Source organism: Plectropomus leopardus, chromosome 16, assembly GCF_026936395.1.
Source record: "Plectropomus leopardus strain MGB_pleo_1.0 chromosome 16, ASM2693639v1, whole genome shotgun sequence".
NCBI lineage: Eukaryota > Metazoa > Chordata > Actinopteri > Perciformes > Serranidae > Plectropomus > Plectropomus leopardus.
The window spans coordinates 30,685,689-30,704,785 of NC_142191.1; the positions used below are offsets into that span (position 1 = coordinate 30,685,689).

The 19,097-nt window shown below is 40.1% G+C and overlaps 1 protein-coding gene across 1 annotated transcript in view; it reads right to left on the reverse strand.

Moving 5' to 3' along the window:
• LOC121940690 (uncharacterized) overlaps nucleotides 1-19,097 on the reverse strand; it is a 31,318-nt gene that overhangs the window by 9,314 nt on the left and 2,907 nt on the right. Inside the window, exons 5-16 of the mRNA XM_088089727.1 lie at nucleotides 14,019-14,132; nucleotides 13,809-13,925; nucleotides 11,548-11,708; nucleotides 9,996-10,142; nucleotides 8,893-8,995; nucleotides 8,327-8,455; nucleotides 7,971-8,153; nucleotides 7,142-7,395; nucleotides 5,464-6,417; nucleotides 3,978-4,074; nucleotides 3,388-3,495; nucleotides 453-2,174 (exon numbers count right to left, since the gene is read on the reverse strand). Of these exons, the coding sequence (XP_087945853.1) occupies nucleotides 453-2,174; nucleotides 3,388-3,495; nucleotides 3,978-4,074; nucleotides 5,464-6,417; nucleotides 7,142-7,395; nucleotides 7,971-8,153; nucleotides 8,327-8,455; nucleotides 8,893-8,995; nucleotides 9,996-10,142; nucleotides 11,548-11,708; nucleotides 13,809-13,925; nucleotides 14,019-14,132 (4,089 nt within the window). The remainder of the gene's footprint in view (nucleotides 1-452; nucleotides 2,175-3,387; nucleotides 3,496-3,977; nucleotides 4,075-5,463; nucleotides 6,418-7,141; nucleotides 7,396-7,970; nucleotides 8,154-8,326; nucleotides 8,456-8,892; nucleotides 8,996-9,995; nucleotides 10,143-11,547; nucleotides 11,709-13,808; nucleotides 13,926-14,018; nucleotides 14,133-19,097) is intronic.

Below are 19,097 nucleotides of genomic sequence, written 5' to 3' on the forward strand. Positions count from 1 at the left end.
TTTAGAGGGAGTTGCACACAGGAGTTGTTTCCTGGCAACAGTCTGCTGCAGCAACTGTGTGCAGAATAGTGCCCAAATCAACCCAGCTTCACAAAACTGAAAAACCTAAAATGATAATGTTTCAAATTTGGATTGAGGCTAATGTCTGATTTGTTTACATGCTTTTTATTATGCATGCAAGACCCTCAATTACATATTAAGAGAGTTTTTGGTGATTTGGGTTCCCGGAGACTTTAAGTACAGTTAATATCGTAACTCTACTTTTTACTTTTCTACTGTAAATACACTTTTAAGACTTTTACTGAAGTAATATTCTAATAGGTGGCTTTAATTTCTACCAAATTCATTTTCCAGAAAGATATCTGTACCTCTAACCCTAGACTGGGTTTAAGTGTAGTTCGATGCACCTGAGATGCATTCAGAGATCTAAACTAAGGCCTAGACAGTTCTACCTTTCTCATGCTGATGTTGAGCTGTGTCTGAATCACAGGTGACCCAGAGCCTGATATCCTCATGTCCTCAAAGCTCTGAACATCATCAGGCTCGTCTTCGCTCGGCTCGTCTTCGCTCGGCTCGTCTTCGCTCGGCTCGTCTTCGCTCGGCTCGTCTTCGCTCGGCTCGTCTTCGCTCGGCTCGTCTTCGCTCGGCTCGTCTTCGCTCGGCTCGTCTTCGCTCGGCTCGTCTTCACTCGGCTCGTCTTCGCTCGGCTCGTCTTCTCCGCCAGGGTCAAACTCCAGAGACTCCTCAGGAGGCAGCTGGGGGGCCGGCGGCTGCTGTGGGTGCTCATCTTCCAGAGTCTGGACTTCCTCTGCTGGTTGCCAATCCGTCTGCAGCAAACGTTCAGGCACTGCTGATGCATCCTCTTCATCTTTAGAGCTTTTTTCACTCATCTGCTCTAATGATTGCTTATTATTGTTGTTGTTGCTGTGCTCCTTCACATTTGGATTGAGAACAAAGCCAGGACTGATGGCTGGAGTCACATTCTCCGGCAGCGCATCAAGTTGTGCAAAGTCTTGATCTTGAGCAATTGTGGGGCAAGCCGGATTCTGCGGCTCTGTGAAATGAGGAGGCTCTTGTTCGACGAGCTTGTTGTTGACAAGAAGTGAAATCTTTCTTGGCTTCGGCACAGGAGGAGGGCGTGATTTACCGCCTGGGTCAAACACTCCGTCATCAGGCCTCGTTTCAGAGGTTAAAGAAGCGTTTTCGTCAGATCTACTCAAGTTGTTCCCATCGATACATCCCTGGAGTTGGATTCCAGACTCTTCAAGAGGTTGCTTCAAATCAGAGGTACTATTCAAGGTAGTCTCACTAAATGCTGATGGTTCAGCTTTGGAGCAATCATCCTCACACTGTGAATCTGGAAGCTGAAGCAAGTCTTGTGGTTCAGCCTCTTTGGCAACATCAGGACCCAAGACTACCTGAATATCTTCAGTTTTATGGATATCATGGGCCTGAGAATCATCCTGGACCAAAGTATCATGGGCCTGAGAATCATCCTGGACCAAAGTATCATGGGCCTGAGAATCATCCTGGACCAAAGTATCATGGGCCTGAGAATCATCCTGGACCAAAGTATCATGGGCCTGAGAATCTTTCTGGACTAAAGCTAAATGTTTTCTCTGTGATCTGGTCAAACTACCTGATAAAAGTTCATAACACAGTGCCTGGTCCTCCTTATTCTCACTTGTGGCCCTCTCCATTATAGAACATTTTACAACCTTTCTAGCTCTGTCTTTTTGCTTCTTTGCTTTACGTTCTGTGTCCAAACTCTTCTCAAGCTTCTCCACCTCCTTCTTCTCCTTTTCCAGCTGTAATCGAAAAGTCTCCCTCTCTTTGCTAAAACTCGACGGCCCGTTTGTATCCAGAGGATCACTCTCAGAGAGTTCCTCCTTGGGGTTTTCTTTTCTGAGTTCATGAATCTTTAAGTTCTCCTCCATGATAAGCTCATCTAGGACCTGGACTTGTCTCAGCTCCGTCAGCAGGTCCGGCCTCCTGTAAAATGGCACTGCGTCTGCTCCCGTGGCAGATTCAAAGCAGTGGATGTCATCTTCAGAAGCTTTAGTTTCACTGGCAGATATGGTGGATGTGGGTTCACTGAGGTTGTCGGATTCTGCGGGATCGAGGTAATCCTCGAGGCCGATAACACCGGCTTCAGCCAGCTCGCTGGAGGACATCTAAAAAATGAGCAGAGGCAGGTAAAGCTTATTGAATAAACACTGCAGGTTTTCCGTGGGTGTCTAAACTGTAGTTCTATGAAAGCAGACATTTGTTCTGTGGCCACAGTGACTGACAAACAAAGCACGCGTTTTACAGGTACACTTATGAAAGTGGACAGAAACCAACAGGAATCCCTTTGTATAAGTCAAGTCTGGCAGTGCCAACTACTCCACCATTACCTAAGTCAACAATGACTCATATTTGACCTGTCTTAAACAAGTACTCAAAGTAACTATAAGTGCACCGTGTTCAAAACAGGTATGTCCAGGTTACCTCTTTTGCAATATCCTGTGAAAAATGCAAACTGTAGTCTGTACTGTATCTTTCTTTAAAGGGGACCTATTAGGGCACCTACTCTGGGAATGTCCCATGACCCAGAACTATTCGGTAAAAGGTTCATGAATGCATTAAAAAAAAAAACTGGACTAACTCTGAATTTTGCCGGAGGCAGTAACCCAAAAATGATATCTCACTGTGGAGCCAAGGGCTTATTTCATACCAGTATAATGGAGGGAAAGCAAATGATAATGAGAAAGTGGAGGAAACCAGGTGAGCCCTCTTTTGAGGAGTGCTTCGCAGAGTTGACAAAAAGTTGCATCATATGAACAAATCTCTTTCAGCTGAACCAAGTGGAGAGACTACATGGAGTACATTGCTACTGTGGACAGATCGTGAAGTAAATCACACATCATGTGCATGAGACTCACTTACACACTGTATGGGTGTCTGAGAGCAAACCGGCTGCTTGTAAATCAGAGTAGATTGTGGTGCATATCCATGAAAGAATATGGATTTGTTTTCTATAAATTTGTTTGTTTTCTTTAGAATTTCTTATGTACTTTTATATTTTAAAAAAAGAAAAAGAAATCTTCTAGTTGGAGTAATTAAAAGATGATGGGATGACCAATGATCAAAAACAGCACCACTTTCAGTAGTGCAAAAAAACCCCTAACTACTGTTAACAGTTTCACTTTGGCCAGTACTTTGATCTGAGAAGCATTGTGCAAATCATACAAGAATCTTAGAAAATACCCTAGAGGATTAAGGAAAAGGAAAATACTGAACCCATCTGATAAAATCTATTTGCAATATATGACTAAAGGTCACTGATGAGTGGCCTTCCAACATAGTATTACATTTTTGACCTGATCTCCAGCGTGCTTAACGTACCACACCAAGCTGGTCCTCACTGTCCCACAGCGGCCACTGACTGTGTCTGTCCTCGGACCTCAGCAGAGCCTCCAGCACCGCCTCCTGAGCCAGGACGTTTTCTTCTTTCTGTAGAGCAACACGTTTATTAGACTGCTGGTCACATCATCTAAAAAAATCATTAAATTTACTAAGATCTACCCTTTTAGTTTGGCATTTAATTGAACTTTACCTATATATTTATTGACTATTTATTGATACATTTTAGTCCGTTTTACCAGATGGTATGTCATTTCATTATTTCATTTGTTTATTTTATAGTTTTTATTATTATATTTATTTATTTTTTTATCTATTTATCTTTAGTTTTTATCCTGCCTTTGGTGTTTCCTCATTTACGGTAGCATTTTTAATATTTAATTTTTTACAAAGTCTTGCTTTTTTATAATGCACATGCTTGTATATGTGTGTGTGTGTGTGTGTGTGTGTGTGTGTGTGTGTGTGTGTGTGTGTGTGTGTGTGTGTGTGTGTGTGTGTGTGATTGATTTCACAAAAGTGAAAATTTTCACCAGCTGCAGCCCTTAATGGCAGCAATCATCCGCACCTCTTACCTCGAGTATTTCATCAGCCCTGTCCAGGATCTTTTCCACCTTCCTCAAATCCTCCTGCTCCTTCACCTCCCAGTCAGTTAGGGAGAGATCGATTTCACTGGAAAAGAAAAGCAGGAAAAGTGCCATTTGGTACTTTCTCTTAGCCAAATTAACCATCTGAAACCACTTTGCTTCATCTGTGACAAGTAACCAAAAAGCATTTTAAAAATGACCAAAAGCAAAAGTCTCTAAATGTTTCCAACTCATAAACATCTACAGCACCTTACATAGTAAGGATAATGCAGATCTTGAATCAAGAATCAAGTCAATTCAGTCATTGGTGTTGTTGCTGTAGCCTTACTTGTTGTGGTATGAACAGCTCATGTCATGGTTATTTTGTTAAGAGTTACATCTGTGCTTTTGCTGCTATGATATACCAAAAATCTGCTGTGAAAATGTCTTTTAGCTCTGGCAGGTCTGTGAAGCTTTGGATTTCAACACATATCACAGGGATTTGTTGCCCCAATAGAAAACTGTATTCTGAGTATTTTCACGGCTTTACAAAAGCCCCAAACCCAAGAGCAACAATGTAAGGAGTGGATTAAACTGAGTTTACCTGCTTTAATATGAGCAGCTAACTTCAGTAAGCCCACTTACCTAGCATACTAACTACAGTAGTAACTAGTAAGGCCAATGGGAAGCATATCATTAGCCAGCTTTGTTTTTTTATGGGGACTGCCATGTCATCCATTATGTTGGAGCCAGTCCTAATGCTATCAGTGCTAATTTTATCCACTTTATTGGGCAAATTAAAGTCAAAGAACAAACTTTCCCTTTTTTTTTCCCTTTTTAACGTTTATGTCTCTTTGTATCATTCTGTGTCCCCTCTCTTAATTTGGATGTTTCTGCAGGCCTGTGAAAGCAGCCCAGGTGGAGTTTCTTATGAGCTATTTCTTCCATAGCAGCAGTTTGTCACTCGCAGGGTGGATAACTGATCTGTCAGTCGTTCAGAGCTGATCAGATCAGATTGATTTGATCAATTACGTATTGTAGCATAAAAACGTGACATTTGAAAAAAAGTTAGATGTTAAATGTTGAAAAACCCTCAATCATTTTTAGAGTGGAACACATGGAAGAAAATGAACATATTATATCATCATAAAACTATCTATTCAGTTTATCAATCGAAGTGGGAAATATCTGGCATTTCTGGACGGTTTCTGAATTCCCATCATGACAAGTTTAAGAAAAGAAATGTATTTAATTATTTAACAAAACACAGATGTTGCTGATCATTTTGAGATTTTACAATAATGGCATCTGAGATTAAAAAAAAACAATTAAAAAAATTCTGACTTCCCATGTCTGAGCATTTTAAAAATGAATTTAAGTCAATTTAATACCAATAAAGGCCTTTTTTTTTACATTAATGAATTCAATGCCTTATAAAATTTTTGAGGATCTGCAGGAAACCTGTTTGTGGCGGCAGATGAAAAAGATGCCTTACCCATCAACAGCATCCTGATTCTGGTCATGGAGATCGTAAGAATCCCAGAGCAGAGTCGGGTTTCCCTCTGTGGTGCACATGGACTTGTCTCTTCCCGTTTCTGTAATGGTGCTGGAGAGGACATTGCGAATGGGACTTAGTTCAGGATCCTCCAAACTGCTTTGCAACTGTAGAGTCCAGTCCCTGTCCTGAGGCTCTCTGGGCTTTGCGCTGCTCAGAACCTCCGTCTGTGTGGGCTGATCTCGAGACCTGCTGGACTGGTTGGCTTCAATGCAAGGGTCAGAGGGATCCAGGAGCTGCAGGTCTCTCTGAGGTGTTGGGTTCTGCGTGATGGTCACTGTGTACGAGTTTTCCAGATCGTCTACAGGCAAGCTAAGCCAGGGGTTATTGGGTAGCGCAGCTGAGCGCTTCACTTTAATCTCGAAATTAAGGGAATCTGTGGTTACTTTGGGGATGATCTGAATGCTGGCCCTGGAGGAGTTTCCCACAGAGCCCAGGTCAAACTCCTCTCCGTGATCTTCAGAGTCTGAAACACTGGAGAGGTTCTCAGTGTGGATTTGAGGCTGGATCATAGCAGGTTTCACAGATTCCCTGGTCCCAGCCAGTCTAGGCAGACCTTCCAGTCCTTCCCTCCCTCCACAGGCCTCCAGCTGGCTGCTCCCAGCTCCATCAAAGCCGGAGTCGAAGGAGCTGAGGGAGGGGGGTTTGTCCTCAGCTGCCACCGTCCTAGAAACGGCAGCCGAATGAGACGCTCCGAGAAGATGAGCTGCTTCCTTTCCATTTTCACATTTAGCGAGCTCTTCAACATCTTTAGCCGTTCTCTCTGTGGCACCGTCAGAGGAATTATCGACATGGCTGCTCCGCAACAGCTCGTACTGCCACTGTAGGGCCATCTGGAGGTCACTGACAGCCACAGGCCCTGAAGACATCAGCAGTTTCCTCAGAGTCGCACACCTGATGGATAAATAAAAACAAACACTGTAAAGCTGGTGTAACAGTACCAGAAATGGGACCAAGTCATTGTTTTGAAAGTTACAAATCCAAAGTCTTTGCACTCAACTCCCAAGTGAAGACAAGAAAGTCCATTTGTTATTTATGCTAGTTTTAGTTATACTATTTTTTATTTTGGTGGGGCAGTGCATGTTTTCCTTCAAAATCACAAAAAAATTTGAAAGAAAAAAAAAATCAGCAATAATTTTTAAAGAAAAAAAAAAAACAAAATTCAAAAAAAAATTCAAAGAAAAACTAAATGACCAAAAAGTTTTACAGAAAAAACAAAATTCCCAACAAAATTTGAATTCGCCAAATCGCCAAGAATTTGTTATGAAAAAAAGAAAGGTTCAAGGTAGAAAATCACAGAGTAAAAAACAACAACAAAAAAACCTAATAATTTCTAATGAAATAAAAATCCCCAAAAGTTTTAAAGCAAAAATAAATAAATAAATAAATAAATTTAATTGGGGAAAAAAAAAATTGCCAAAAAAAGTTTTAAAGACAACATGCCTGTCCAACTCAAGGGCCCTCACGTCTGAGAGGCACGTTTTCTTTTAAAAGATTAATAAATACAAGATACACCATTTAAAGTGGCTCCTCCCAACAGAAAATAAAGAGAAGTTTCAAGTGAGAAAGGATGAATCATGTGCTGTAACCTCTCACATGAAACTCAGTGCTCTCTCACCGCTGAGACATCCGCTTGCCCGCCTCCTGGACTTCATCATCAGGGATGGTATTCGACAGATGAGCCAGATAAACCAGCTCCTCCATGTCTGGAGGGGGATTCTTCTTCAGGAAAGTAGACAGTTTGTACCTCCATGAGGGGATGGAGCCCAAGGTCCTCCTCTGCCTCAGTGTGGGAAAACCGTCTCCATTAACCCCCGACAGCAGCAGCTGCAGGACGTTCGCACCCAGGACCTCACGGTACCAGCTGCTCGCCTGTAAGAGAAACAGGAAACACAGTCAAGATTTGGATTTTCAGAGACATACAGTCAACATTCAACCTCGAAAAAGGCCCTCCATCACCACTTACTTAACAACTGACACTTTACATACCTCCAGTGCTTCAACTTCATCTGTAAACCATAAAAGCTATTGAATTTTTAACTCAACTGACATTTCACACATTCTTATTTCTCATCCTTCACTTGAGAGCTGAACTGTTCTCATGGCTTAGACAACTGAAAGTTTAGCTGCCATGTAACTGCCTGCAGGCTTAAACTTGAAGCTACAGACTTTAAATGCTTTCTCGCCACCAGACGCCTTAACCCTTTTCAGAGCTTACACTTCAAGCGCTTCACCTTAAACTGCAGCTTAAGTAAAACATCTCACATGCAAACAACAACCTAACTCTAATCGGCAAAATGGCAAATATCGGCCCCAATAACTGGCCAGACAGATAACCTGTCGACTCCTAATAGACACTGCAGTTAATGGGTGATCTCTAGATCTGGCTACAGCAAATCACTGCAGGAACGACCCCTTCAAAATGTCCCCCAATGCCGCCGACTTGCCTTGTTGTAATAGTGATGGTAGTTGGAAACTGCTCTGAGGGTTTGGAGAATGAAGTGCACGGCAGAGCTGAGTTTCTCCTTCAGCCTCTCCACATCCAGAACCCAGTGCTCCCTGCTCTGTCCGTCCAGCAGCAGGATCTCTGCCACGGTGTGGATCACATCTTCAGCACAGCGAACCAGGGCCTGGGGGGAGGGTGATGTGAGAATGATATGTGACATCTAATCAGGAAAACAACACCTTTAAGTGCACTTTTAGACTCTCGTTTATGAAAATCTGTACCACGATACAATCTGACTGAGCTGCACAAAAAACAAAGGCAACAGGCCACGTGTTGGTAATAAAACTGAACGGGTACCATAGCAGGAGTGTAAATGGACGCCTCAAATTCAGCCACCAGTTTGGCCGCCTTTGCAGCATCCCTGGCGATCTCGATTTTGTACGGCTGGAGTTTTTCCTGAAGAAGAGTTTTTATCTGCTCTGTGATCTGAAAGCAGACGTGAACACTGTCAGTTCATAGAGACAACAAATCAAATCTTCCTGGCATATATATACACGCACATATACAAAGTGTACAGTGAAAGTGTTCGATGATTAAATCTAACAAACCATCATTGTACTTGAAAGGGAATCAGAGGATTGTAGTTTTTACGTGTCCAATAACTTGCAAAAAGCCTTTATTCAATGAACAATGTTTTGGTGTTCAGACCTTCATCAAGTTGTTTTTAGTTTTGCAAGTATTTGGTCAGTGTGCAGAAATTCTCCCTTTTTCGTATGCTATGGAAGTTTTCCTCCCACACACCTGTCAAGTTTTTTTTAGGGTTTGCATGAGTCTCAATATTCAAGGATTGTAGTCTTAAAACCTTTGAATCTTTGCTCTTTTATACTCTGACCCTCAGACCCAAACAGTGTGCAGCAGCTCACCTGCAGAGCGTCCTCTCGCAGCTGGAACACCTGCAGCTGGAGACGGGCCTTAGAAAAGGCCTGCTGCCACAGCAGCTCCACTTTCTCCACAGCTGCTGTGATCCTGCAAAATACAGAAAAGATCTAAAATATAGCTGCCAACATCAATCCAGATTTATTACAACAAACTGTGTGCCTGTAAGTGGTTGCTATTACACATTCAACCCTCATAAACCCGAGCACCTGTGTTGATTTCTTTCAGTGACATGGAATTAAGGCAACAAGCATCTTCATGATAAATGACCCAAAAATAATCCAAAAAATGTAATAGAAAGTTAGGCCTACAAGAAAAAAACAGAAGACAATAAATAAATAAATAAATAAAAAAAAAGGAAATGAACTATATAAAGTAATAGCAAGTAAATAATTATAAATACAAATACATAATTTTTGTTTCATAGTTTTAAATATATAATTCTAATAATTATAAATACTGTCTTGATTTTTTTTTTTTTTTACTTTGTTTTGATACTCTGTTTTTTACTCTTTGCAACTTTTTAGGTCATTTCTTGTCACCTTTAACTAATTTCTTGCAATTTGCATCATTCTTATTGCCTTTTTTCCACGAATTTGAAAGAATTTAAACCAATCTGCTCCCATCTGAAAGGTCTGAAAGCTTGTGAAAGATGTTTGAATGCTGCACTCAAAAACTATTGTCAATTTAGTTTTCAAAGGGATAAAAACCATAGAGAATTAGTCCCTGGCAGACCTTCATTAAACTCAAAAGATGCATCCCAGAGTTTCTAAATAAGGTATGCAACTGTCTACTGTTAGAAATGCTCTTCCATGCTTTTTTTGCTTTATACACACATTCTTCTAGAGCAAAACACTGAGAAATTATCAAATTTGATGAGTTTAATTAACGTAAAATGATTCAAATAAGACATTTTACAGCACACAACCACCTAACTTGTCAGACTTGTGTTGGCATTGTGCTTCAGCTGCTGTGCAACACAGGACTATTGCAACACTGGAAGGTATGCGTGGGGAGGATTAAGATAAAGGCATTTGAGAGCAGCCCTCTCTCTGTGACTGAGCGCTGCGGGAGCTGCAGTCCGCTCTACCTGCTGTGGTTCTGCAGCATGTCGAAGGCCGTTTGGGTGAAGAGGGCGGTGCCAGCCATCGCCTGGTAGCATGGCTCCTTCTCGGGGTAACGCAGCTTCTGCATGATGGTCTCACAGTGCCTCAGCAGCTCATCCAGCCCCAGCTCCCTGTGCACCACAACATACATATTCAGGTGGTATAATGGATAAGAGTATATATTATCGAAAATAATTCAGTTTTTTGCTTCTTGGCTGTGTAACCTGCCCTGCTGATAGACTTGTTACCAGTGAGGAACTGGCTACACTGAGAACATGGTCATTCTTTGTTGCAAGTCACTGAAAATATTTGTATTTTGCAGTTTTTATCTTTAAAAAGACATCATGGAAATAATAACAATATCCAAGGAGGTAATCAGATCATTTTTGCAACAATTACACATCCCTACAAGTAGGAGGACTGCCTAAGTTTAACCCTTAGGGACTGTTTGGCACATTTTACACACTTTGATCATTTTGGATGTGTTCATGCATATGGAATACATTTTGGCAAGATTGTGTATTTTTGTTTAATCTGTCCATTTCCATCTCAGCTCCTACAATAAATCTAAAAATAAAACAAAATGCTCCATTGAAACCTATTCAAATTGCAATTTTTGATCCCACAGCCATCAAAGCATAAAACATGCATTATGTATTATTTCCAGGTGTCATTCTGGACTTTTGCCTTAGAATTTGTAATTTTTGCCATTTTCCTCCTGCTGACATGATTTTTTACAATATTTGGCATATGAAGAAAATACATTCTATTTCCAATAGGTGCACTGTCACAATCAATTAACATATACCAGGCTATGATGACAACAATAATAATAATAATAATAATAACAATTATTATTATTATTATATTAAAAATAAAAAAAAACTTTGCATGTAATATATTGAAAATAAAATATTTTTGATCTATCTATATCTATAAACACAACTGCATCATGACAAAACACTGGTGGTTAAAATTCTGAAAATTAATGAACATTTAATATTTATGAATAGGACTGAGGTTGGTCCCAAAAAAATAAACTAAATGAAAGTAGAAGATCATATCAAGGTATAATATTTTTAGAGCCTGATTTTGAAAACGCGTATTTCGATAATGTATAAAAATCAATGTAGCTGCAAATCTGTGAAATATATTCTAGGTACCATCTATCTATTCTATATATTCTAGATAATACAAAAATCTACTTTGCATGTAGTATATTGAAAATAATTCATTTTCTTGTGTTTATTTTTTTTCATCTGAAAAACCTGCTGTTTAAAGGGTTAACGTTTAAAAGTGAAAAATTTATGAATATTTTTTGATATTTATGATTAGGACTGATGTTGGTCCAAAAAAAATAAACTCAATGAAAGTAGAAAATCAGATTAATGTGTAAGAATTCTTAAAGCTTCACATTTTGTGCGCAGAGAGATGAGTGTGTTTGATATGAAAGCGGATCCTTCTTGATTGTTTGACTCTTAAATCTACTGAAACAGCGACTGTCTTTGGGAGGGGGGAGCAGGATGTGAGTCTGACCTCCTGAGCTGCTGGAACGTGGCCTCGTTGGTGGAGCAGAAGTGTTGGAGCTCGCTGAAGGTGGAGGGCAGCGGCAGCCTGGACAGCGCCTGCAGGGTGGAGACACACGAGGGCAGCCGCTGCACCACACACACGAACTCCTGCACAAACTCATCGACCTCCTGCAGGGACAGCACACCGACAGCGTCAGTTTGAAATGCAACAATAGCCAGGACTGCTACTGTGTTGTAAACAGTCATATTTTTACTGCTAACATTTTTTTATAAAAAAGAAACATATGTGACGATTTAAACAAAAAACACCTGCATTGCTGCATATTAGAGCTACGTTATACAGAAAAACAGTTATTTTACATTATGTGGAAGGCTTCCATGAAACATTACTGTAACAATTACATTACACAGAACTAAATTCCACAACTCTTCCAAAACTCTTAAGGATTTTACTAATTCCATGACTTTTCAAGGTTTTTTCCATGGCCATGGGAACCCTGTTTATCATAATAATTTGGGATTTTAGGGACAAAGTAGACTGCAGTTTCACATTTAAATCAACTGAACGCTGAATTCACTCCCATGTTGTGCTGCATTCCTGCTGATGTCCAAATCTTTGCATTAGAAAAAGACATGTCCTTCTTCACAGAGGATCTCCTACGAACAAAATATCAATAATTCTCCCTGACATGTTTTTATGTGGAAATAGAGATTAAAAAAAAATACATATAACAAAATAAATAAATAGTGCAATCACAATCATTCAGCCATAACTGACATCAAGGCAACGCTGCTAGATCCTATAATGAAATCTTTAAAAATGTCATTATAACGCCTTGTTTAAAGTATTTGCAACATATTGAATCTTAACCTCTGTATTGAGATACTTGTCATATCACCACATTCTTGCCAAAACATAGCCCTACAAGTTTGATTTATCCTCACTTTTATCCTCTAATTTTTGATGAAACGTAAAGCTGCTCTGATTTATGCTCAACACCCACCTACTAAATGTAGGTCTAGTGGAGCTTATTGCACCCTAAATAGGTCTCCTATAGGCGGAGAGCTGCCGTGGTTAATGAACACTGATCGCAGCCGAATGGCCCAGATGAACATGACTGAATGTATAATGTGATGAGAAGAGGGGCTCCTTTCACTTGCTAATAGGGTCAGCTGATTACGCCGGCCATTTGCACAAGCTTCACCAAGGTAACAAACAATGGACGCAGGCCGCTTGGACACATCTCATGAATGAACCCACGCAGGAAAACATCTCCTGACCGCACGAGCCCAGCGCGCTGTCCGCCACAGAGAAGAAGATTTACGTGGAATAAATATTTGGACTGCAGTATTGATATAAACAGAGTGTATTTGTGTGTTACTTCAGACGTAAGCAGAAGAACTGAGCGAGTATTTGTGTGTGTGTGTGTGTGTGTGTGTGTGTGTGTGTGTTTGCTCTAACCGCTGCCGGGGACAGCAGGACAATGAGACTTTGTGTTGATGCCCTCTGACTGATCATGAGGCGGATTCATAAGAGTTTCTTTGAATCACTCAGATGCCATGTGTTTCACAAACACCACTTCGCAGAATGGTTGATTTACGGAGGCATTTATAAATATAATCTGTGTGTTTACAATCGTGTATTTCTTAAATCATTAGTGGGTGTTTTACCAAGTTGAATTTCAGATGCCACTGATCTGATCTGTATGTACACATGCAAGAACAGATTTCTATATTATCTGAAAATTGTTGCCTCCAGGTTTGCTCACACGAGTGTTCAAAATCTGATTCAGCAAACCCGCTAACATGTGAAGAAGGCGATTTACAATGAAAGAAGACATTTCCCAAAAATTAGGAAAAAAAAAGTGAAAAGTACATAAAAATTACCTGAACACTAAAAAACAAACCAACAACATAAAGTTAAATATGTAGCCACTAGCTGGCTAGGCTAGTTAGCTGACACTGGCCAGATTCATCTAAACTGGGATAAATAATTTACAGTGCTGTTTTATCAAAGCTCCAAATTGCAGACGGATACTTTATATCAAGAATATTGTTGTGTTATTGAAATCATGAAAAACGTTATCTAATAGTTTGCCAGAAATTTACTTATTATTTATTTGAGGCCAGCTTGGACTCTTCGGCTAAAACTAGCTTTAGTTGCCTGAAACATCATGATTTCATCAGTAGTATGAGTATGCTTTTCTTGGAAGCACTCAAGTGTAGACCTACTGACAGAGGTATGACTTTTTCCAAAAACAAAATCACCTTGATGAAGGCGACCCAGCTCTGGTGACAGTAGATAAGGTAGCCGCCCAGTGAAGCCGTCAGCTGGCTTCGGTCGATGTAGTTTGAGAGGTCAGAGACTTCTTTCAGAAGGACTTTCTGCAGAAAGATTAGATAAGTCACCTACTGAAAACAAATCTAAAACAAACCCACATGGACTGAATGTAAATGTACTGCACGTGTTTCTGTCACCTTGAAAGCGACGGTGTAAGACTTTGACGGAGCCAGGAGTTTCAGCAGCAGCTTGACGACATCCTTCTTCTTGGGCTGAATGATGTACACACTGTGGACTGTGCGCTTGTGCAGCTAGAAAGAAAATGACCACAGTTAAAAAAAGGTTTTTACACATTCTTTTGTAATGATTTAATTTGGAAAAGAGAATAGTGCTGATGGGCCAGTGGATGACACATGACTTGCAATTCCAACTGTGGCCGCTACACACGAGCAGACAAACCTGTCAGGCAAAGATTTAGTGTCGGGTCTCCTCCACGCTGTGCACTGCACACTAAAAATATCCTAGAAATCATGTGTCTCTACCACATACAGCACAATGCTGGAGCATCCATCAGCATGTTTAATCTGCATCACCCGAGGCTCAAACTCATAACCTTACACAGCGAGGGCGAGTCGTGCTGTTGAGCTTCCTGCTAAGTGAGAAACCAGAGATCGGCTTCGTGCATGTAAAGGCAGATATTAAACAAGTGTCATAAATTCAGTTAAAGACACAAGTCTGAGAGTTTTTGTACTTTATTTAGACAACAAAAGAGATCACAGTCACCTTGACCTTTGATCTTCAACCACTAAATTCTAATTCAGATGATGTTAAATCCCAAGTGGACGTTTGTGCCAAATTTAAAGAAAATCTTGTGTTCTCACAATGACCTTAAACTTTGACGACCAAAATCTTTGTCAATTCAACCATAGCTTAGGCCACGTTTAGACGAGAAAAGCCTGACTAAAAACATCTTTCCTTTGCATTTTTAAAAAAAGTGCTTTTATGATAAAACTGTGACAACGATCCTCGTTTACACGGATCAAAACAAAACAACACCCTGTAGTGTGCATGCCAGGCCAGTAGTTGACGGTGTAACTTTGTACTGACACACCATAGAAGAAGACAACGCACAAGCTCAAAATGCAACTGTGATGTCAACGTTCTCACAGGATCCGTGCATTGGCATTTTACGCAGCAAAAGAAGGGGTTAAATTTTGGATTATACTCTGGAACCTGCTTTAATAAAATTGCATTTTCAGGCCCCAAAAACGCAGTTGTTGCATGAACGAAAGGCCAAACAGCAACAAAGTTCAACCTTTCATTCAAGAGTTGTTGCTGTGTAAAAAGGCCCCTTAAACTGGACAAGTTTTTTTAGTGCCAAAATCAAAGGAAATCCCTCAAAGTGTTTTTGAGAAATTGCATCATGAGGATGGGAAGGAGCACCAAAATCTAATCAGTTCGTCAGAAAGTCCAAGTGACGGTCTGTGCCAAATTTGAAGAAATTGCTTCAAGACATTCTTGGGATATCTAAGACCATGGCTATTGCCAGCTAAGAGGCGTAAAAATATGGTAGGAGATGGGTTAAATGACTTACATGTTTGCCTACATTTTGGTGAAAGTTGTCAAACATATGACTGAATTTTCAAAGTTTTGAACTTATGACAGATGCTGCAGCGCAATCATCTGGACTATAAGGCCTTAATTTTAATTAATTTTAGTTTTCTTTTCCTTTCTTCAGATTCTATGGTTGGAACAACAACATTGTCAATCTTTGGAATTGGTGGTCTTGGAAAGCAAAAAAAAAAAAAAAATCATGTCATATTGAGTTCAGATGGACCACCACCACACAAACACACGGTAATCACGAGTCATTTTCCCCCTCAAACAGCAGTTAGTAATTACAAAATAAAATGTTTAAACATGACGGAATGCTTGTTGACATCAGGCCAGCAGCTAAAAACCACAGAAACTATAACAGTTTTTTGAAAACTGCAGAAAAAAATGCAGCATCCCTCCACAATCCTGCTCATTTAATGTAATTTCACTGTGGCTTTTCTATTAAATAACCGAGCATGTGACCAGCTATGCATGTGACCCCGGCCCCCCTTCTCCCCTGCACGCAGGATTTCCACCACAGACATGACGCACTTGGTTATTGTACTTTGAAGATCAGCTCAGGCTGCAGCTCTTTGAATCGATAAAACTAATGTTGCATAACTTGATGCTGCGAGAAAAGAGCTCTGCTAGTGGAGCGATCACAAGGTGAGCACGTCATTGTGCTGTGTGCAGAGGACCCACTCCAAGTCCTGCTCATGCATAATTCACACAGAATCAACAGGAGAGACACCAAGCTGCTGTTTCACAAGATCTCTGAGCCTACACGCTTCCAGAATAAACCTATAAAAGCACGCTCACTTGGTAATTTTACAATAAGAATATGCAAGATGATACAAAGATACTGGTGTTTTTTCTGCAGAGAGGAATTCTCTGTTCGGGATTGGACAGTCTTCTCAGTTCTGCTGTGCGCTGACTTTTCTCTGCTCACAGGCGATGACAAATGAAAAGCCAGCAGTGGGTAAACTATCCTGGTTGTTAAAAATTAGCTGTGTGCTGCATTTCTGGACACTGAAAAAATGTTGAAAAGAAATGAAAGAAAAGAGAAAAGAAGAGAAGAGAAAAAGAAAAGAAGAAAAAAATAAAAAGGTCCACTTGTTATAGCTACTTACAGATAGAAAAAAGGTTGAATCAAAATAAGCATGGCAAAGATTTCAGTACACATAGAATGATCGAAAAGTAAAGTAAAAATGCTACTATTCAGTGAGTAAAAGTAAAAAAATACTACAATTCACAGTAACAATAATGACTATATACATTTCTGTTTACTGTCCCACATACTAGTGTGACCTATGAGGACAGATTACAAAAGATAACTGCACTCAGAAAACTGTAGAACACATAGTGTGTAATTTGTATTCTAAAAATGAAGTAAAAATAAATATATTTGCACATAGGAATGAAAAAATGCTCAGAAGGGGGAAATGAGAATTAAATTAAATAATTACACAGTGCAGATGTAAGACAAAAAAGAAACCAGTAACAACTATAAACCAGGGTTCTAATCTGAAATGTTAGAAACATTTTTTGGTGCACTGTTTAGCTGTGATACGAGAGTTTGTGAACAAAAAGTGGACGCAATACTGTTCATTTTATTATGAAAACAGAGGATGAAAAAAACGGATCAAACGGTAAATCTGGGCTGTTCCGACAAGAACGGCCCTATTAAAAACTTAAAAGTCTTTCCTTTGCATTTGGAAAAAAAAATGCATTCATATGAGAACATTGTGAAAACGATGCTTGTATACACAGATCCAAAGGAACAACCGAAAATGCTGTAATATGCTTGCCAGGCCAGTAGGTGGCGGTGTAACTTTGTAATGACACACTATAGAAGAACACCGCACGCATGCAGGAAGTGCGACCGTGATGTCACCGTCCACACAGGATCTGCGCATTGCCACGGTGATAGATGATTTACTCTAGTAAGGCACCTAATAGCTAGGTTGGTTGAGTGGGCGCCCCATGTGCAGAGATTGCATCCTCGCCGCAGGGACCGTGGGTTCGATTCCGGCCTCAGCACTTTGCTGCACGTCATCCCCCCTCTCTCCCCCTTTCACACCTAAACTGTCCTATCAAATAAAGGCCAAAAGGTGATCTAGTATCTATTATTATTATTTTCTAATTAAGTTTTTTTATTATTATTATTATTTACAATTGATACACAGTTTGTTCCCCTTTACCAAGATTTTTGTTTTCATGAGGGATGGGAGGGATGAGGTTTGCTCCATTTACTCCAAGTGATCAGAAAGCCAATAAACATAATTTTTTTAAAAATATAAAAAAAAACAAAACAAATTACACTCTTGAACCCGGTTTCAAAAGTTTGTGTTTTCAGACCCCTAATCATTGTCATTTGAACGAAAGGCCAAACTGTGATAAAGGTTTAATGTTTCATGCAAAATGCTGACGTGTTTAAGTGGCCCCTGAGGCAACGCTGAACAAATATAAACCCAGATTCTATTACTGCATTGCCTATTTTTTGCCTCGCATGTTTTCAAAAATGTGTCTTAGTGAACAGTTTAGCTGTAATTCTCGCTAATTTGTAACCTGACGGCCGCGGTTGTGTCAAATGGATGAGTTTGCATTATGTCACCCTCCAGCGGGAGTGTTTATTGGTCCGGTGCAGTGCAGTGCATTCTGGTAGTTGTAGGTTTTCTACTTTTTGAGCAAAAGCCAATGCCACAGTCTTCTTTCTGTTTTCTCTGCTCAAGTAGCATCAATTTTAAAAATATTTGCATCCCTCTATTGCATAGACAACCCTTTCCAGCTGTGAAAGACTTCTTTAAGCCTTACTGACAAAGGGGTCTAATATTAGTCTGTAGTGGTTTATCACTGACATAATCGTCACTTTGTAGGTTTTTTCTTAATGCTAAAAATGTCTGGAAGTTTTTGAAACAGCATTATGAGGCACACAGGTTTTACTGCTGCCTCAGGGTGTTTCTGCTGTACATCCAGTAAGCGCATACTTTAACCATCTTTTAAGTGCACCTATAGTTTGTGACAGATAGCTTATATGTAGACATGTAAAGGAACAGACATTAAAGCAGAAAGATGACAGACATCCTAGCTGTTAGTAAGCTGTGTTTGGTGCATTGATGGCAAAGAGGCAGAGGCTTAGGATCAGTCAGCTGGATGTGTAAATGCATAATGAAAGCTGGATATGGGGCAGACAGTCAGCCTTGCTGCAAACTGTGGGCTCCATAGACCTCTATTGGTGCAAACAAGGTCAATCCATAGTGAAGAAGTGCAGTGGGCCACATAACATGGAAAGAAATCAGGTAGTAGAGCGATCATTTTTTTACTCTAAGCAGGAAACTTTCATTAAAGTGAGCAGGTATCCAGTTATTTAAATACATTTATGGTTGGGCTACAGTCCATCACCAAAGGACCATCAATTTTCTGAGCTATTACCATGGAAATCTAGGTGTCACTTTCTAGCATCTATCTTTAAAACAGTCACTGGAAACATGACACAGGCAAGCATCACACAAGTCAGGTTTCCATTAACCCTCAAAACGCACAAACTGAAACTGCAAATATAAAATACGCCTCAAGGAAACATGTCAATTTTGAAAAAACTCCCATTTATTGTAAAAAAAAAAAAAAAAAATGCTGGCATGAGGCAGTATTTCCAGTGATTCAAAAAAGTCATATTTTGC